At 46.0% G+C, this 21,090-nt stretch overlaps 1 protein-coding gene across 1 annotated transcript in view; it reads left to right on the top strand.

The window, feature by feature from the left end:
• Positions 1 to 3,766: 3,766 nt before the first annotated feature.
• ESRP1 (epithelial splicing regulatory protein 1) overlaps positions 3,767 to 21,090 on the top strand; it is a gene marked incomplete at its 5' end in the record, with an annotated part of 49,399 nt that continues 32,075 nt past the window's right edge. The window contains 4 exons of the mRNA XM_080938784.1: positions 3,767 to 3,898; positions 4,399 to 4,527; positions 5,670 to 5,783; positions 10,540 to 10,654. Of these exons, the coding sequence (XP_080794910.1) occupies positions 3,767 to 3,898; positions 4,399 to 4,527; positions 5,670 to 5,783; positions 10,540 to 10,654 (490 nt within the window). The remainder of the gene's footprint in view (positions 3,899 to 4,398; positions 4,528 to 5,669; positions 5,784 to 10,539; positions 10,655 to 21,090) is intronic.

Raw genomic sequence — 21,090 nt, 5'->3', positions numbered from 1 at the left:
AAGGTATGTAAATAAAAGTTGTAAAGGTTTGAAGATATGACTGTTTAAGTAAGTGGTGAATGTCTAAAAAAGGTGTTTTAAGATGTATAAATGGGAGTTGTAAAGGTCTACGGGAGTGGTTTAAGGTATATAAAAATGAGAAACGTTTCAGATTTCTTTCCCTATGCTATTTTTATAAGACGTCAAAAGCTCAGAGTTAGTTTTATCATTAGTCAAGAGAATTCTCATACGCTATTAATCTAGCCCCTGGTATAGCACTGACTACATCATAGTCACAAACTCAAAATTTGGAATCTCCTTTGGTTAGCTTCTAAGTATAAATTCTGAAATGTTTCTCATTGTGCTAAAAACGTCTCTAAAATCAAAGAATTCATATACTTCAGAGAATCGACTTGGAATCCTTTCTCACAAGTCAAATGGGCTCCAGAAAAGCACCAGTCAGTCAACAGCCTAAGTTTTCTCCGGCTGCTTATTCCTGAGGGTAGGATCTCTCCTTTACTTAGTACCCCCCCCCCCCCCCACTAATTATCAGGAACCAGTCCTGACCCACCCCGTGACATTACACCCTCTCCCTAGTCTATCTGTCCCAGCAGGTATCAAGTTAACTGCCAATACTTGTTGGCCCCAGGTGTTACTTTGGAATCTGCATCCTAGACAGCCCCAAAGTAGCCAGCCCTAGGTGGTCCCGCTACACCAACTGCTCCGAAGTGGCTTGCACTTCCCTAGCCCCAGGTGGACCGGGAGAACCTGGGTCTCCATCCCGCAGAGCGAAAGAAATAGCCAGCGTTCTTCTCTCGATTCCTGGCCTTGGTCAGCATTTCAGCTTTCCTGCGGGCCCCAGAAGGCACCAGTTTCAACCACGTAACTCAAAGATGAACCCTTAACCAACAACAAAAGCTTGAGACGCTAGGACGTAAACCCCAGCATTCCGCAGTCCCTACCTGTTACACGATCCTCTTGGCTGGTATACCCTGCCCCCTACCCTGAACTCCCAGTCCAAGAAACTGGGCTGGGTTTCCCTTCTACCAATAACCCAACTATTTTGGCCTCTTGGCCCCTGCTCCTGGTTTCTCTTCCTCAGCTTCCTGTTCACTCTGGACCCTTCCACATACCTCTGGCTATGGCCTCCCTCATATCTCTAATCTCAATCTTCCTTCTTCGAGACTAGGTTTCTCCGCGTAGCTCTGACTGCCCTGAAACTAGACTTTTAGACCACTCTGGTCTCGAGCGCACAGAGATTTGCCAGCCTTTGCCTCTTGAGATCACTGGCTAAAAAAAACCTTTTCAATTCGTACCTAGAAGGAGTTAAGTCCTCCTTTCCTTCCTTTTTTTTTCATTTAACAACGAATTTGGGCAAGCTAGAATTGTTACAAGCCTTGAGCATCTACCTAAGAACAACAGACGACAAAAACCGTTGTTAAGGTAAATCCAGTTGGACAAATGAAACTAAATTAAAAATTAAATATAAAAACCTAAAAAAAAACATTTAAAACACGCTAGAAACAGAGAATCCAGCTTCTGAAAAACGAGGGATGGAAAGTCTATCTGCAAAAGAGGGGCAGCTGTGCGCTTTGTGTTAGCTTCCTACTGCGGCATCTCCTAGTTCAGGCGCCGACTTTTAAGTCTTCAGTTCTTAAAAAAAAAAAAAAACTTGTTTATTCCAAGGATGACTCCAAAGTCCTGCCGGAGCCGCTTCAGGTGCGGCTGCAATCGCTTTCTCTGCAACCTCCGCCGGCCTGCCGTGGGGCCTCCCAGCCCCGGGTGCCGAGCGCGCCCGCGGAGTCGCGTGCCCGGTCCAGGTGCTGCCTCTTCGGCAGAGCCGAGCAACCGAGCCCGTCACGTCTCGTGAGCCCCGAGGCAACGCGGCTCCGGGGAACCGGCTCCTCCAAACGGCCTCGCCCCACTGCAATGCAATCTGGGTGGTTTTTCCAGACTCCCCGCCCAGACCCAGCCACCCCCCCCCCCCCCGCGACTCCTAGGGACAAGGAGGCAGGCTCCGAGACACCCGGGCTAGGGCGGGGCCGGGAGAGGCACCCGGGGACTCGGGTCGCTGGGTGCGAGCCAGGCCTCCTGCTCTCCCGGACGCGCCTAGCACCAGCAGCGCCGGTCCCCCAGCCTCCGGTCCCCATCCAACCGAGGAACGCGCCGCCGGCCTCCTCTTCCTCACTCCCCGGAGTCTCGGCTCCCCTGGGAAAAACGTGTGGGCTCTAGGTTCTCCTGACAAATGTCCCCAGGAGGGTACCAATAGGTTCCTGCGCTTGCAAGGGTGTGGCCACTTCGTTTCACTTGAATATGAACATGCTAGGCCGCACACCTGGCGCCAAGCTAGTGAGATTTCCGACGGAATTCGGCTCCCAAGAACAGACCGGTTTGGAAACGGAAAACTCGAGGGAGCGACTCCGATGGCACTTCTCTAAAATGTCCTACCTAGTCCCTGGGTGGCGGCGGTGCAGGAGTCTGTGGGCATAAGTTGGTCAAATCACACGCCCCAAAGAACAAAAGGCAGGGCATTTAGCGACAAGTGTGTCAGGCCTGACTCTGGAAAACCTGTATGAGGGATGCGGGGCAGATGCTTTTTTTTTTTTTGTTTTTTTTTTAATCCAAGGCAAATCTGTTAACTGTGCCTGGGTCCTAGAGGGCGTTCCGGTCTCGAACTAGCAGCCATCAGGACGAAGAGGTTACGAAGTGATAGAGAAGGGACTACAGGGTCCTTCCGAAGTCCCCAGCTGCTGTGATTGCACCCCAGCACCTGCCTGGCCGACTGCACGTCCGGCTCTGCGGCCCGGGGGTGGGGTGCAGAGGGTCGCCCCGAGGTGGAGAGAGCCGTGAGGGGCAGGGCGGGCAGGACACCTTCCTCTGGCTGTTTGCACAGAAAGGTGTGCTGGGCTCCGGAGCGGCTTTTGCCGGGTTCCGTAATTGCCCGCACCAGCTTCCCCGGCAGCCGTAGACCGGTCCCTCCCAGGCGCCGCGCCCTGGGCCTCACCTCTGGCCTTCTTTTACCACTAGGCGCCTTGGCCTTTCTCTCGACCCCTCAGCTTCTAACCCCCACGGCCACGCCAACCCTCCAAATCTCGCAACGCTGCGTCCACGAGCGGGGACCCTTCCCGCCGTCGCGCCCCCCGCCCCCCTCGGTCTGGCCTTGGCTACCCTGCCGGTGACAACCAGCTCTTCCCCGCCCCTCTCCTCCCCTCCCTTCCCTCCCCTCCTCTCTAGCCCTCGCTTCCCCATTCATCCAGCCTTTGTCTCCCGCCCTCTCCTCTCCCTCCCCCAGCCCCCCTCCCACCGCTGCCACGTCGTGGTTTGAAGGAGCCAATGGGCGGGCGCCGCCAGGTGTCTCTTACCTGCACCACGTGGGGGGAGGGGGAAAAGGGGCGGGCAGGTAGAGCCACATCCCAAAACAGAAAAGCTTTCAGCCATTGCGCGCGCGCCTCCCGGGGGTACAGCCCGGCTCCTGGTTTTTTTTTTTTTTTTTTTTTTTTTTCTTTTCCCTTTTTTTTTTTCTCTTCTTAGACGCACGAGCAATTGGATACAAAAAGGGCAGGCCTGCTGCTCCCTCCTTCCACCCCCCTTCCTGCCCTGGGTGTGGAGCGCCGGCCAGGTGCGGGCTTGGGTGGCAGGTTACCGCCTTTTGCCCTGGCGGCCTCGAGGAGGGGGGTGGGCGCCTTTTTCTCTTGGAAGAGGGTTTTAGCACAGGTTTCCTCGTTCTCACTTCCAACCCCACCTCGCCGCCTCCCGACCCCCCTCCTCCCCCTCCCCACCTATCGTCATGACGGCGTCTCCGGATTACTTGGTGGTGCTTTTTGGGATCACTGCTGGGGCCACCGGAGCCAAACTGGGTTCGGATGAGAAGGAGCTGATCCTGCTGTTATGGAAAGTCGTGGATTTGGCCAACAAGAAGGTACTTGACCATGTTCTGGTGCACGCGAGGATTGGGGACAACAACTTTGTTGTAAAAGTTGGAGAAGGGGGTAGTCGGTTTCTTTTTCTTTCTTTCTTTCTTTAAAGTGGTTGCACGTTTATGAAGCGGGGCCCCGAGGCCTAGAGAATCCATAGCAGAACCAAACCTGTTAGCCAACCACCTTGGAACCATTTAAGTCTCCCGAAACCTGGCCCAGGTAGAAAGGTCCCGCGCTGCCGAGCCGCGTTCGCTGCGGGTCGCAGAACACCCATGCCAGGCTAGTGGTTCCTGGGGCGCTAGGGTCCCCTCCTTGGCCTGGGCGACTTGATCCGGGTAGGGTGGGGGTGGGGCGTCCAGATCCCCGGGCGTCTAGGGAGCTTTGATTCTGCTGTTCAGGTGCCCGGAGAGCCTTGAGCCGTACAGGGAAAGCCCGGGAGGAGGAAGGATTTCCAAATTGAAAACGGGGAAACTGACCCCTTATTTTCCACCCCCCCCCCGAGGTGGGACAGTTGCACGAAGTACTAGTTAGACCGGATCAGTTGGAACTGACAGAGGATTGTAAAGAAGAAACTAAAATAGACGCCGAGAATCTGTCTTCCGCTCCGCAGCTGGACCAAGCCCTCCGACAGGTGACAGTTTTGGCCAGGCCACGCCGCCCACCCCCATCTAGGTGGCCCCCAGGCTCGACCCAACCCTACGGCTCCATGCCCTCGTGGGACGGTCTCCGCTTGTTTCTGGGGCGCGGTGACGAGATTCCCAGCCTTGTGTGTGGGAGTCCGGCCCGGGGGAGGGGGAAGGCTGCTCTGGAGGGGCTGCTGTGCTTGGCTTTCCGGCCCCCGGGGTCTGGGGGTTGAGATTCTCTGGAGCTCCTGTTGCCTCCTGAATTCTCTGGGCGGGAGAACCAGCCGTGCGCGGTTTTTCCCACCGCTCGCCCAGCGAGGTTTTCAGTGCCAGCTCCAAGCTCGGTCTACACCGGGTCTGGGTCTGTAGCCCAGCCTCTGGGTCGGAGGTGTGGAGGGTAGACCCTCAATCATCCCGCGCTATCGCTAGCCATGGTTTTATAGTTGCACCTGAGTGCCCGCCTGACTTTAGCCGAAGTTTCAATTTCCAAAGGCTTAACTTCCTCATTACTTCTTTAGTGCCTTGATTGGGATCCCATGGAGGGGTTGCAAATACAGACCCGCGGGGCTGTTTGTTGGGTCACCGTGGAGATGGCGGGATCCCCTGTTGAAATTGAGGTGACCTAAAAAGTGACTGCTCAGGGTGCTGACGGTTGCTAGAATCCGGAATAAGGCGGGTTTCCACACCTGTGCGCTCTGCGTTCTCCCAGCCTCCGCCTTAGCACACGAGTTTCCAATTAAAGGAATAGTTATTGCTAGAGTATTTTCTGCTTATTCAGTACCCCGCTTGTCTGTTGGATATGGATTCCTTAAACATCCAGACGTTAATAAAGTAACACTGTAAAATGATGTAATCGGAAGGCAACCTGTTAAAAGAGACCTGATTAGTCTCATCCTGAATATCGGGGTTGCTGAGAAGTGGCATCAACTCCCGAGGAAAAACAAAAAAAACTGCAGATTGGTTGGAAAGCTCCCTTGCCTAGATGAAAAGGGCAGGTTCCTGGGAAAAGGGGTCTTTGTGATAGTGTCCTGGTGCCCTGTTTCAGAGTCTTCAGGACGATTTTTCTTTGGTTATCCTCAAGTTGGGCCACTTTGATACGCTTGTAAATTCTGCTTCCGTTGCATCCCTTGTGTGTCTCTTGTTCTTGCAGTTTAACCAGTCAGTGAGCAATGAGCTGAACATTGGGGTAGGGACTTCCTTCTGTCTGTGTACTGACGGGCAGCTTCACATCAGGCAGATCTTCCATCCTGAGGCTTCCAAAAAGGTAAGCGTGCTGGGTTCCGGAAAGGTGGATGCTCTCTGAGAAACAAACAGAATCGGTCTGTTCTGGCTTCTGGAAGGACAAGTGTACTTTCGTCCAGGCGGAGAGTTAGTTGTGTGATAGTGCAGATTTTCGTTCTGGAAGGGTTAGGATGTTCTGAATCCAAAGGATGATAACAGTTGCAGAGCAACCTTGATGACGCTGTAGTTGTAAGTGCAGAAATGGCAGATGTGTAGCTTAGAGCTGGAGCTTAGCAAGGGTTAACATGGTGGGCTTAAAGTTACATCTATTTTACCTCAGTTCATGGAGATGTCTGAGGTGATAGTAGTTTATGGGTATCCTTTGGTGATTTAAAACATTTTCTTTGTTTCCAGCTCAGCAGCCTCTGCTTTCCAAAGCTAATAAAATGTTTGAATTTCTGTCATTTAAAGGAGAAAAGACTGGTTTTTTACTGCATTGTGGTAATTTTCTTAATTCAAAGGAAATGTGCTTTATCCTTCAAAGAGAATAACAAATCTTCTAAACATTTTAAAGACTGCTTAGTAACAGTTACCAACATCAGTAAAATAAAACATCTTAGAACATGTCCTTTGAACTTGAAGTAAATATTTAAAATCGAATTGAAAAGTTTTAATTACTTTTGTATATGTGTGAACGTTTTTTTTTTGAGACAAGGTCTCACTCTGAAGCCCAGGCTAGCCTCAAAATCATGGATGGCATCCCTGCCTCTTCTCTGTGCTGAGGTTATAGGGGTGAACTGACACTTTGTATCAGTGGGGGTCATCTTTACTACCTCTTCTCATGTAGGAAAAAACAATTATGCCATAAGAACAGAGTCTTTCCTGGATCTACTGTTCCTCTCGGGAGACAGCTCACCCAGGGAAGCCAGTTCGTGCTAATGTAGTTCCTGTTAACTGTTCAGATTAGTTGTGTTGTGAAAAGATAGTTCAGGGTGCTGCGAGGCTGGCAGAGTTGGGAGGTAGAAACAACAGACAACATGAGCAGGTTCAGTGCCTGCTGCCTGCCTTAAAGCCACAAAAGCTGGTAAGTTAGTTCAAGAGATGGTCTTTGGAAAGTGTCCTCCCCCTTGAAGGCTGCTCACTCCTTTTATAGGAATCTTAGTAACCAGTTGATGCCACTGAATGGTATACTAGCAACTGCCATTGAGTCAAAAGTACAAAGGAGGAGGGAGGCCCTTCCAACCCCCAGGTCATAAAGGAAGGGCCAAGGATTGATTCCTTCTTTGACTATTGGCAAGAGAGAAATCGATTTTCACCTTTGCTCATCCCATCCCAGTTTTTTGAGACAGCCTTATAGCCCAGGCTAGCCTTTCACTCTCTATATCTTAGGATGACCACTTAGTTACTCAAGAGCCTCCTGCTTCATTTTTTTCAAGTGCTGGGTTACTGGTAAGGGTCACTGTTCTCAACACTGTTTCTTCTGTTAATTTTTTGGAAGGATTGCACTGCAGGTGAGAAAACGTCTAGAGAAAAATTAAGGTTTCCTGAGCCATTTCTATTAAGACAAAATAAATATAAAAACTAAAAGAAATAGTGTAATAAAACATATATTCATTTTATACACAAAATAGTAAAACACAAAAGAAAACAGGACTAGAGAGATGGCTCAGTGGTTAAGAGCACTGACTGTTCTTCCAAAGGTCCTGAGTTCAAATCCCAGCAACTATATGGTAGCTCACAACCATCTGTAATGGGATCTTGATGCCCTATTCTGGTGGGTCTGAAGACAGCCTCAGTTTACTTCTATATAATAAATAAATAAATCTTTAAAAAAAAAAAAAAGAAAGAAAATAACTCACAAAGTTTTCTCTGACATGAGTGTATATTCTTCAGACCTATGTAGGGAAGCAACATTTATACTATATAGACTTGTTTAGTTTGCTGTATAACTTAGTGTGATGTCAATATATTTATAAAAAATAAAGTAGTAAGTATTTTAAATGGGAATAGTGATTTAAACTGACGTTTTCCTATTGTGTGAATTCTTGCTATAGATGGTCATGACCATAGGGCATTGTGGGGACTCTTCAAGTCTATTACCAAGGTTTGCTAATTCTGATTTCAGATACAATTTGAGAAAATCATACTGAGTAGAATCTGCTAAAGAATATGCCACTGTGTGTTTAGCAAACATTCAAAACACACACATCCTGACTGGAGAGAAAGCTCAGCAGTTGAGAGCACTTGTTCATGAAAAGGACCTGGGTTTAGTCTCCAGTACACCCACACGGTAGCTCACAATCATATATCTGATTCTATATAATCTGCAACCTTAATAGCTCCAGTTCCACAGGTTCCAGTCCCTGCTTATAAGTTCTGGACACCAAGCCTACCTATGTTGTACATATATACATGATAGAAGAATACTCAGCATATAAAATTTTAGAAATTACAAAAAGTATGCCTTTCCTTTTTCTAACAGTAAGTTGAAACTTCAAGTTAATGAAAACAGTTTTGAAAAAATAATTTATAAACATCTAGGTTAGAAATGGCTCAGCAGGAAAAGATGTAAAGTGCAAGCTCGAGTTTAGTCCCGAGACCCACATGGTAGAAGGAAAGACCCTGGCTTTCCCAAGTCATCCTCTGACCTCCACATTCATTTACTGGCTCGTGTGTTCTCCCACTAAGAAATTAAAAAAAAGGGGGGGGTGTGTGTGTACTTAAATTCTGCCTTGTCAAAAATTATTTTTAGCCAAGCATAATGATTAGGCATTTATGAACCTGAGCTGAGATATAAATTCAGAGCCAGTCTGGGGTCATGTACTATATTCCAAACAGAAATCAGAAGCCAAGAATTTGGGGCTGAGGATTTACCCAGATAATAGAGTATTTGTCTGGTATCCTGAGTTCAGCCACAGCCTGCACAAAACTAGGTGTGGGGGCCCATTCAAGGGGTGAGACTCAGAAGTTCAAGACTTACCATTGTGTGGAACCTTTGGTTCCAGCACTCAGGAGGCAGAGGCAGGTAGATCTCTTGAGTTTGAGGCCAGCCTGGCCATAGGGCTATGTGGAGAGAGACCCTGTCTCAGAAAACCCTAAAAAAAGTTCAAGGCTTGATCAGCCCGGGTACAAGGAAACTCTGTCTTAAAAACAAAAACTAAAACAAAACAAAACAAAACAAAAAAAACCAAACCAATGGTAATATTTATTCACACAATGATTTTTTACTAGCCGTAAGTGGTGCTCAGAGCTAAGAATGGTAACTCTTTTTGCTTTGACTTAAAAGCACCTTTTCTTTTTGGCTTGTTGCTAGAACTGAACACCTAGATCCTGCACATGCTAGGCGGGCTCTGTATCGCTGAGCTGCCTTGTAGCTTGGCTTTGAGACAGTCTGAGGGTGTAACCCTGGCTGGTCTGGGGCTCACAACTCTCCAGTCTCTGTCTGTAGAGTTCTCTGCAGTCTTTTCCTTGACTGGTTGTTGTTTTAGAATTTTTATAAGGGCATGTGTCTGGTGTTAACGTGCCACATTGAGCTTGTTGAAGTCAAGGGGATAACCTGTGGGAGTCTGTTCTCCTTCCACTGTTAGGTTCGATCCAGGGATCAAACTCAAGTCATCAGGTTGAAACAGCAAGTGCTTTACCCACTGAGCTACCTTGCCAACGTGTGGGTTTTTTTTTTTTTTTTTCCTTAAGATTTATGTGTCTATTTTTTGGTAAATATTTATTTATTTATTATATAGAAGTACACTGTAGCTGTCTGCAGACATACCAGAAGGGGGCATCAGATCTCATTACAGATGGTTGTGAGCCCCCATGTGGTTGTTGGAATTTGAACTCAGGATCTCCGGAAGAGCATTGACTGCCCTTAACTGCTGAGCCATCTCTTCAGCCCCTATATCTATTTTTTTTTATATATATGTATTGGTGTCTTGCTTGTGGATTGTGTGTGCCCGGTGTATGCACGCCTGTGGAGGCCAGAAGTAGGTGTCAAACACCCTGGGGCTGAAGTCACCTGTGATCATGAACTGTCCTGTGGGTGCTCCGAAATGAACAAGTGCTTTTAACCACTGAGTCCTTTCTCTAGCCTTATGATGCTTACTTTTAAAATATAATGTGAATTTTCACATATAGCCAAAATAATGAGAGAGGAAAACAAACAAAAAAAACCCAATATGGAATTATAATTTGGCACAAAACTGGTCTTTTCCTCAAAGTACTGTTCTCTAAACTTAGTATCAAATATTCTAAATTACTGGGATTCAACAGTAGTTAGAAGCACAAAAATCTTATCATTTAATCTTAGTCTGAGTTTACCTGTGTAAAATGGATACCTGAAAACACAGGGGGTCTGAAATGATGTGGCCATGAAAGGTTGTAACAGCCTAAGAAGAGTACAGTAGTCCAGATATGTAACAACTTCAGAAAGGTATAGAGTAGGGGGAGGGGAAGGGCTCAGCAGTTAGCAGAGAGTACACATTTGGTTCCCTACCCTCATATCTGGCAACCCACAGTTCTTGTAGCTTCTGAGAAGCCACACACACACACCTGGTGCACCTGCAGACAGATAGAAACATGCACATAAAACAAAAAAGGGCTTGATTGGAAGGCACAGTGAACATGAACATTACTGTCCATTTTGTTAAAATGAGATGACCTAGGATCTAATGTAATGTTGTGGCCAAGGATTTACAAACAAAGCCAGTCCACATTGAATTTAATATTTCTAAAGATTGTGGTAGATCGTCACCTATATTCCTCTCTTAGGTTCTGTTAACAACCTCTACCTTATCCTCCCTCAGAATGTGTTACTACCTGAATGCTTCTATTCCTTTTTCGATCTTCGAAAAGAATTCAAGAAATGTTGCCCCGGCTCTCCTGATATCGACAAACTGGATGTTGCAGCAATGGCGGAGCGTATCCTTTAAGTTCACTTCAGAATGCTTTGGACTCCGACCCCCCCCCCCCCCCCCCCCGTTTAAGTTTTGGAGATGGATCTTGTTATGGCCTGGAACTTGTGGAAGGAAGCTGCCTTTGAATTTAAAAGGTGTCCTCCTGCCTCAGGCTTCCCCAGTGCTAGAATTAAAGGTGTTAGCCACTGTACCTGGCTCAAGAAAACTGCCTTAAAGTGTCAGTGTGTGCAGCAAATTGTTCCTGTCCAAATGTACCAGTATACTGTTGGAGAAGGAAGTAACACTGTAAACTGTAGGCATCTTTCGGAGTAGTTGTTGACCGATTGGACTTGAGCAGATACACAGGCTTATGAGTTTATTTATGTGTGGTATTTTTGTTTCTGATAGTAAGTATGTGAATGTATCTGTGTGTGTGTAAAGATAAACACATATTTGGTAGATTAGATAAAATAGATTAGACTCCACTCTGTCTATAGACCCCAAAGCTGCTTGTGCCTGATCGTTTTGGTCTTGGGGTCTATCTTTGCTTCTTTAAATTAGATAAGATTTTGTTTTGAATTACCGGGTGTCCTTTCAACCTTACCTATTTTATGTACATACCGACCTGATCTTGTGACTATAGTAAGATATTTGGGGGCATGGTAAACGGGGGCTGCGTCAGACATAGTGACGATTGTCTCAGAAGATTGGGAGAGAAGGTTGTTTTGAACATAGTCACTTACAAAGATAATGTTTTTTTATTTTAAATTTTTTAATAATTGTTTGTTTATTTTAGGTATATGAGTACACTGTCTTCAGACACACCAGAAGAGGGCATTGATCCCATTACAGATGGTTGTGAGCCACCATGTGGTTGCTGGGATTTGAACTCAGGACCTCTGGAAGAACAGTCAGTGCTCTTAACCGCTGAGCCATCTCTCCAGCCCTTATATTTATCTATCTATCTATCTATCTATTTATCTATCTATCTATTTATTTATCCATCCATCCATTCATTCATTCCAAGACCATTTCACTCTGTAGTTCTGACTGTCCTGGATAGAACTCAGTATGTAGATCGGGCTGGCCTCAGACCACCTGACTCTGCTTCCCACGTGTTGAGATTTAAAAGTGTGTGCCATTTGGCTATGAGAATGGTATATTGAATGCTTCATATATTGTTAATGCTTAGAAATCTTGTATCATGAAGAACCTGTTGTCTTACATCTGCAGAATCTCTTTAATGTGCTAGTAAATAGTCAGAGTGTATCAGAAGGGAAGCTGAAAATTGGGTTAGTTTTCTCTTTGTAAGCCACTTTGCTGGAGGGTGGGGGGTGCGTCATGGGATGCTGGAGAAATGGTTCAGCAGTTAAGAGCTCTTGTTTTCTGCATCCAGCATCTACAGGCTCATAACCATGTTACACTAGGTTCGGGTGGTATTCTCATCCTGTTGGTCAAGTGTCTGTTGCTATACATGTGAGGTCCTCTAGGTGAAGGCATTTTTAGTTTTTCAGATAGCTGACAATGCAGAAAGTCCTTACAATCCCTTTCTTCTGTTGGTCTTCTTGGCCTCTGAGGTTGAGGCTGAGGCGATGGTTGAGGTACTTGGGTCACTTCCTTGCTCTGTGCTGTGCTTCGCAGCATTAGAAGCCAAGCTCTGGGGAAGGATCGCATAGTTCACCAGCACTTCTGCCCGCCGTTCCTGCTTACTACTTAAGTGGTATGTTGACGGCTCTTTCAAGTGCATGGTTGATAAAAATCAGAAATATTTGTCTCTAGGATAAATTGTGACTGAGTCAAGCTGAACTTCCTCCTACATGCATTATTCTTGAAATTGGAAGTAGAGCGAGCTCATGGTTTAGCAATGCACCAGATGAAAAACAAAGGCAAGGTTTTCTGTGTCTTAAAATGTCCCTTGTTGAGGGGCTGGAGGTGTTTGGTAGAATGTTGGTAGCTCAGTTGGCAGACTGCTTATTGGAGACTGAGCTCAGGGTTGGACCACACTTGTAATCCCAGCACTCGGCAAGTAGATGCAGGAAAGCAGATATTTCCCTGACTGGGCTGCCAAGCCAACCTTAGAGGTCAAAGGAAATGTACCGACTCTGAGTGTCGGCTGTGTCCGTCTGTCTGAGCGTGTGAACTGAAGAGCTGTGCTCTTTTAAAACCACTTGTTAATTCCTTGTTTTTATGGAAATGGTCCTGGCTTGGGAAACAAGATGGTCATTAAACACATTTGATGGTTTTGTCCGATGACAGCGTGAGCTTCTCTGTCCCACTAGTAAAAGTAACTTTTCCTACTATACAAACAGTTGCATTCTTATTCTTTAATCTTACTAGTTTTTTGAGAGTTTCGCGTAGTCGAAGCTGACCTAGAATTTGGTGTATCATCCAGGGTGATGCCTGCTCCTAAGTTCCCGGATTATAGGTATGCACCTCCCTGCCCAGCCTGTTACTGTTTTTCTGTTTTGTTTTTAATGCCAGTGTAGAGATGTGGATTTGTTTGGAATGCCAGTGGCTGTGGTACTGTGTTAGGAGTGTTTCTTCACTTCATACCCAATTAAAATGTAAATCCCTGGTACTGTTCTGTTTCGTTTGGAAATGGGGACTTGCTCTGTGGTTTATAGGCTTTGCTGGGAACTTAGGCAATCCTGCTTCCTCACCTCTTCCCTTTGGGTGCTCAGGTTATGTGCATGAGTCAGAATGGTTGGCTTTTTAAACCCTATTCTACACCTCTAAGGAGCTTGCGTTTATTTTCACGACTTGATAGGTCATCTCGTTTTGATGCTACATATATTGTCTGGATGTATATACCACGGTTCATTCACTCTTGTAGAAAACGTCCTTGATACCCAGTCGCCGCAGTAAAGTTGCTCTAAGTATCGTTGTGCATGATCGTGGGGAGACATAAATGGTTTTTAATTCATTTGGGCTGAGTCCGAGAATTGTGATTACTGGATTATATGGTGCAACCACAATTGTGTTGTTTTTGTGCAGTTTTGTGTTTGATCGGTTTGTTTATTTGTTTGTTTGTTTTTGGTAAGGAAAGCAGCCGCTTTGTAGAACTTGATTGTGTGTTTTTGGGGAGGGGGCAGTTACAAATGGAAGATAGAAAAAAATAAGAATGCTATAATTTCCTGTGCAAGTCTTTTAGCACCCAGCCCTTGCCTGTGCCTCTGCCCCAGCTCTGGCCCCAGTGTTGGCGTTTTATGGTGGGAAAGGAAGCTAAAGGTATTGGTGAGATTTTGTAACGGGGTTTTGAGGGCCTCCCACTTTGTAGATTTGCCTTTGTGGGAGCTAAGCTTGCCTGGCTTTGTGTTCCTAAACCGTCCTCTACCATGCTTCATACAGGGGACGGATGGCTGCTCTGGTTCCTTCGGGGGTCAGGAACTGTGTGAGTGCCCCTCTGGTTCCTTCGGGGGTCAGGAACTGTGTGAGTGCCCCTCTGGTTCCTTTGGGGGTCAGGAACTGTGTGAGTGCCCCTCTGGTTCCTTCGTCGTCTTTCCCACCGCTTTTGTGAACGCTCTGAAACTATTTCTAGTCTTGCTTTAGGCTTCCAGAGCAATTCCAGCTGCAGGTGTGTGAGTTACACAACTCAGCCTGGAAAGGGCTTATCTGTCAGGTGAACTATGCATTGCAAGGCCTTTAATCAGGTGACTTGGGGTGAGGGGGGTGGGAGTATGGAGGCGGGGCTTGTCCTTTTTTCTTTTAAAGGAAATTATATTAGATTCCTTGGCGAAATTAATAGTAGCTATTTTCTATTGATCTTTTTTTTTTTATTACAGAGCCATTTGTATAAATGATTGTTATTTATTTACTAAAATAACTGCTTTTTAAGATCCCTAAAATTGAAGTATTTCCTTCTAACTTCTAAAACTCTTTGTTTTGCTTTGCTTTTTTGGTGGTTGTTTTTGACAAATGTTGTTTAAGACATAAATGTGTGCAGCCCTGGCTGTCCTGGAACTTGACAGTGGAGCAAACTGGCCTCAAACTCACAGAGATCCACCTGCCTCTGCCTCCTCAGTGCAGGGATTGAAGGTTTATCTTGTCACCCATGAACTGATTCAGTCTCATTAGTGAAGATGAATAGAGATATTTGCTTACCCTTATCGACACACCTTTATCCGGGACTTCCTTTTGATACAGTCTAAAGTGACACGAATATGAAAGGGCACACTCAGGGTAGGACTTAGTGATGGAGCACTCAGCCTTTGCACAGGCCCTGTTTTGAGAGCCTGGCATTCCTCCATAACAAGAAAATAACAAAAATGAGTTACCTACCGCTTTAGTCACCTCACGGTTGCCCACTAAAAGGGCATTACCCCATTGTGTAACCAGAGAAACAGAGGTAAGGGGTTTTTGGGGTGGGGTTGGGATGGGGGTGGCAGTTCAGAACAGTTTTTCTGTGCAGCCCTGGCTGTCCTAGAATCTGTTTTGTAGACCAGGATGTCCTCGAACTCACAGATCCATCTGCTTCCGACTCGTGAGAACTGGAACCCTAAGGGCTTCTGCTGCCTTGCCCAGATGACAGCATTGAGGTTTATCATAAGTGAGAGGCTTTTGTACCGATCATGCCGATCAGATACAAATATCCTCATTTTGAGAAAGAACTTTTTTTTTTTTTTTTTTTTTGAGATGAGGACTTACTGTACAGTTGTCAAGCCTAAAATATAAAGCAGGCTACCTAGAACTCAAGAGAATCTGCTTTCCCAGTGCTGGGTTGGAGTGATGCACTAGTTTATATAATTATGATCACTTGTATGTTACGCTTCTCCTGAAGACCCTTCTCTGCTTTTGTACTTTGGTACTTCTCTGAGCTCGTAGCAGGTAAGCCTTTCCGTCGTGAGCAAACAGTGGAATTGTGAGTCTTTACTCAGTGCTGGGGTGTCATCTGCAGGCTCATCCTGGTGACCATGTTCTTTGCTGCCTCTTGATGGCTGTGCATGATTTGGATGTGCATATATGTTATGCATTAGCCTATTTTTTCTCCTAGGTTAACAACAAAATGCTGTAGCATCAGTTGCTTAAAGAGAGAAGCCAGCACTCAGCAGGCAGAGGCAGGTGGATCTGAGTTCAAGGACAGCCAGGGCTACACAGAGAAACTCTGTCTCTAAAAATGAAGACAAAACAAAATACGAGGTCTAGGGTCTAATGTATCAAGAGTTTAGCTGTTGGCAGTAGTCAGCCTCGGTTTCCTTGTATCAAAGTAATCAAGACTTGAAAAGTATAAGGCCATGGCGCCTGTGGCCACATTATTCAGTGCCCGGCCACTGTGACTGTTTCCTCCTAGGTTATTGGGACCATCCGAAGAGATAAAATGGCTGCGGCAGCTTTTAAATGGACTTCCTGATTGATTTGAAGCCTGTTTGAACTGTTTTGTACTCACAGCTCTGAGCCTTGTGTGACACTGGCTGAAGGACTTTGAGAGCTGGAAAATGGCCTTTTTCTTTTGTAAAATACTGTGTAATTGTAGCTCCTTTTTGCATGAGGTTTTTACGATTAGGATTAGTTGCACCGACCAACCATCGTCACTACCCAATTTTAAAAGGTGGTTGGAAGCACGTGACTATCCCTTGTAGGCACTTCTTCATATGAAAAGGATATAAAATATCCTCAAGTGCACGCGCTCTGGTAAGCAGCCTTATTACCTCAAGGGGGAATCCAATCAGCACAGTGTGAACCAAGTGACCAAACACGATGGCTTGTGGTCTGTAGTAAGTTAAGCACCTAGAAGTAACTGCTTGTTCCTGGCTAGCACGCTAGTAAATTTTGTATGACTTATTTTAGTTCTAGAAGTATTAGTTGTGTTTTTGATGAAGCTCAGTTGGTGGAAGCTTGTCTAGTACTCGGGAAGCCCTGAGTAGCGTAACTGATGTTCATCACTATTTCTGCGTAAACCAGCTGTTTATGTGGTAACAAGAGAAGTGGAGGCAGGAAAGTCAGGAGTTTCAGGGTCATCCTCAACCATGTAGTCACACGGAACCTACATGCAGTCACAAGAAAACCTTAGTTTGAGAATTCTTAGATAATTATTGTTTAAATACCCTTTAGCAACACTAGTTGGTTGTATAGGTGTGCGTGTGCATATCGTGTATAAATATATAAATTATATATCACTTATGTATAAGTTACAAGTATTTTATACACACACAGGAGATTAAGAGCATACATATGTACATGTGAGAGAAACAATATGAAGTTAAGACGAAATGGGAGGGAGGGGCCACACATAAGGAGTTAAGAGGATGAATGGGTGAATCTCTGAGGTTCTGAGGCCAGCCTGGACTAGATAGTTCTGGGATAACCTGAGATGGACCCCCCCCACCCCCGTTCTTTTATCTAGATTCTGTTTGTTGCAGTGCTGGGAACTGATCTTAAGAGTCTTGTGCAGGCCAGGAAAACAACATGCCGCTGTTCCGTGTCTCCAACTCTGTTTCCAGAGTTAAATAACAGCAAAAGAAAAAAATAGGCCTGTTTTCTTCATTTTTCCACATGCTATTTCACTATTCTACCAGTGTGGCCTCATGAGTCTGCGCTTTCTGCCTTCCAAGTAGCAGAGGTTCAGATGTAAGCTGTCACTTAATGTTCTTGTGCCTGCCTACATCTTAATTCTTGTAGTGTGTATCTGACTCATCCGGTAGGTTTGAAATCTCTTTACTTTGCTCTTCTTTATGCGAATACCTCCAGGAAGTAGGATTTGTTTCATAGGGATCTTTTTTTTTTTTTTTTCTTGGAAAGAGTAAATGAAACTTAACATTTTGAATACTTTTCCCCAGCATATGTCTGGTATGAAAGAGTTTGCTGCTAGGGCTTTTTTATTTTATTTTTTTGAGACAGGGTTTTTCTGTGTTGCCCTGGCTGTCATCTCAACCTGTGGACTAAGCTGCCTCTGCCTCACGAGTGCTGGGATTAAAGGCCTGTGCCACCACTGCCTGGTATGGCATTATTTTAGTTGTGTATGTGTGAAAGACGGGGTCTCATGTAGTCCCAGGTGGCCTCAAACATACTGTGGGACGGGGAAAGACCTTATGGCTCTCTTCCCTGTGCATCTCAAATGCTCCAACTTGGTTTGTAGCATTTTATGACCTCATGCGTCCTGGGCAAGTGCTTTCTACCAACTGTCAGAACAGGGGCCGAAGCCTGCTCCCCTGGAAGAGCAGACAGTGCTTTTAACCTCTTGAGTTTAGCCTACATAGCGCCTGTTATTTTCTTCTTCATTCTCCCTGTACTTGTGGGAATATTGGTTCTTGGTGGACTACTGCTATGTGCTACCCGTTGGCTACTCCTTTTTCAGTACCATGGGCGTGTTGACGTTTGGCAGCATAACATTTGTGTTACACTAAATACAACGGGGAGGTAACCAGACTGTCTTCTGCTGAGTCTCGGGCAGGGCTTCGATGGAGCATTTCTGCTGAGATGTAATTCCGAGACTTGAGACTTAACTTTTTCTCTTAACTAATATATTCTCTGCTTTGTGTGCAATTGTCTTAGATACAAACTGAAGCTATAGCTTCAGGAGAGGGGTTTACATGTGGGAAGGAAATGCATCTGAAGTGTGTCCATTTTCTGACAGGAAAGTTGTCAGTGTAGCCCATAATCCAAGGTGGTGATGGAGGAAAGGCTGTCCTTGAAACAGCCTCTTCTGTCTGTCCCACCCTCTTTGTGGACAGGCACTTTGTTCGGTATAGCCTGAAATGTGGGTTTTTGTTCCCAGCGTGTTAGGCTGTATTCTTCTGTATTCCCTCCTGGCATTTCTGGTTTGTAAAACTGGCTGAGCCTGTCTGTGCTGTTGTGGCTGCCTGAGGGCACAGTTGAGTAAGTTACAGGACCAGCCTTGCAGTAAACCAGGAGACGCAGGCTCCTCACACCTTCTGCACCAGATGTGGCAGGGAGTAATCCAGAACGTAATAGATCTTGATGCAAAAAGTCTCAGTGCTGAAGCATCGGGAAAATCTCTGGGGCCGGAGAACTCACCAGTGGTGTTGTCCTAACGTGGACAAGAAAAAAGAAAGCAACACCTTCCCTTTATTATCTGTGTGACTTCTGGTTAGGAAGTAGACTGAGCATGCATAAGAGGTGTGTGTGCGCGCACACATGTTAAGACAGGGTTTGAGCATTAAATAGGTCCAGTGACTTTAAAAGTTGTTACAGCTTCGAGCTGCTGGTCTCTATGACGACACAATGGGAAATATGGTGGTAGTTCCTGCAGACAGAAGCCTTCAACCCCAGTAGACTTACATCGACTTGCTTGCTTATCTCCTAGAGCCGACCCTCTAATCCCTCACGTGTTTATTTTCTCACTGGACAGTGGAAAGGCAGGAGGCAAGAGTATGGCTGATCTGCCATTTGAGATCGATGGTTGTCCTATGACAGTTTGGGTTCTTCCCTCCCACCCCCCTGGTCATACATGTGTCTGGTCATTGTGGGTTAAATTAGGCACTAGATGTCTGAGGGAGTGGAGTCTGCTGTTATTAACTGTCTGCTTTGCATTGTGGGACTCTTATCTCAGTCTCCGCACAAAGCCAGAGCATGAGGTTATCATAGCTTTGGCTCTGTAGACAAACAGAAGTTTAGTGAGGATGAGTCGTTTCCTGGGAACCTTCCCTACCCAACAAGCAGCGGGACTGGGGCTGGGGGGGCGGCGCTGTGGGGTGAGAGATGACTTTAAAGACACAAGAAAGAAGTGGTGGTGTCGACTCTGACTACTCTGAATTCTTGAATTCTGTGTTCTACTTCCTAAATAGCCTGTACGGCTGGATGTCCTCTCCTCCCCCCTTCTCCTCCTCCTCCTTCCCCCTTCTTCCTCCTCTTCCTCCTCTTCTTCTTTCTTCTCCTTCCTTCTCTTCCTCCTTTTCCTCTCTCTCCTTCCTCTGTATTTACATTTTAGATGTTATCCCCTTTCCCCCATCTTATTCCCCCTCCCCCTCCCATTGCCTCCATGAAGGTGCTCCCTCTCCCACCTCAGCACCTTGGCGTTCCCCCACACTGGAGAAATGAGCCTTTGCTGGACCAAAGGCCTCTTCCCCCATTGATGTCAGGCACTGCTATCCTCTACTGAATATGCACCTCGGGCCATAGGTCTCTCCATGTGTGTCACTGGTGGTTGTTTTATGCCTGGGAGTTGTGGAGGGTTTGGTTGGTTGATGATGGTCTTCCCATGGGGTTGCAGACCCTTTTAGCTCCTTCAGTCCTTTCTCTCACTCCTTTATTGGGGTCCTCATGTTCAGTCTGATGGTTAGCTACAAGCATCCTCAACTGTATCAGTATGACTCTGGCAGAGCCTCTGAGGAGACATCCATATCAGGCTCCTGCCAGGAAGCACTACTTGGCATCAGCAACAGTGTGTGGGTTTAGTGGCTGCATATGGTGTGGATCCCCAGGTGAGGCCGTCTCTGGGTGATCTTTTCTCCTCTATTTGTCCCTTTATTTCCTCCCTTCTTTTTAAAATACTTCTTAAACTTCTAAAATATCAGGGAGATGGAGAGATGGCTCAGCGGTTAAGAACAATGATGTTCTTTCAGGGGTCTTGAGCTAAATTTCCAGCAACCACATGGTGGCTCACAACCATCTGTAATGGGATCCGAGGCCCTCTTTTATGTCCGAAGACAGCTACAGTGTACTCACAACATACATAAAATAAGTTAAATATATTAGGTAAGAAACAGGATGCTTGCTATAAGGCAAACATTCTACTAAGTCCAACACAGGAGTGCCTCTAGTCCAAGCTCAGGAGAAAAGGAGCATTCTGACAGTATTATGTTTGGTTCCTGCTGTACTGTTGAAAATGTATTCTGGACCAGTGAGCTTGGCTCAGCAGGTAAGACTGTTGCTAGGCCTCATGACCTGAGTCCAATCTCTGGGAGCCACGTGGTAGACGAGGAAAGTCACCTCCTGAAAGCTGTCCTCACTGCCACACATGGGCTGTGATACAAGCACTCCCACACACTGAATGACAGTTTTTAGAGCAAAAGGTCACATACACAAATAAGATAATACACATTTTAAAAATACTTAAATATCTTAAAAAAAGAAGTTTTGATTTACACATAATCCGAAATGCGTTTTACCCAGAAAGAGTACCGATATGGTCAAAGAATGTTAGCGTTGGTCAGTGTGTGTACCTGCGTTCCCAGAACACAGTCCGAGCAATACAGTGAGGTCACCATGTCAAAACACATGACATCAGTGGTTCTGAGTGCTTGAATTATGTCTAAAACTTGCTGTGGGAGATGCAAGCTTGCATTTGTATGTATTACTGTAGAATCTAGGACATCCCACAAGGCTCTACAACTTCTGGAAGAGAAGTTCAGAGGGAAAGCATGGAAAGGATGTCATCGGTGTTATCCTTGTGAATTGCAAGTGTTAAACCTCCCGGTTTGATGGACAGTCAACTCTTCAGATACTTGGCCATTGTCTTAGACATGTAATAATTAGCGTTCTAATTGGTTGCTTGCTTAGATTTGA

Source organism: Micromys minutus (genome assembly GCF_963924665.1).
Source record: "Micromys minutus genome assembly, chromosome: 26".
Classification (NCBI taxonomy): Eukaryota; Metazoa; Chordata; class Mammalia; order Rodentia; family Muridae; genus Micromys; species Micromys minutus.
The sequence above is the reverse complement of the archived record's forward strand: the minus strand, read 5'-3'. Positions and strand labels throughout refer to the sequence as shown.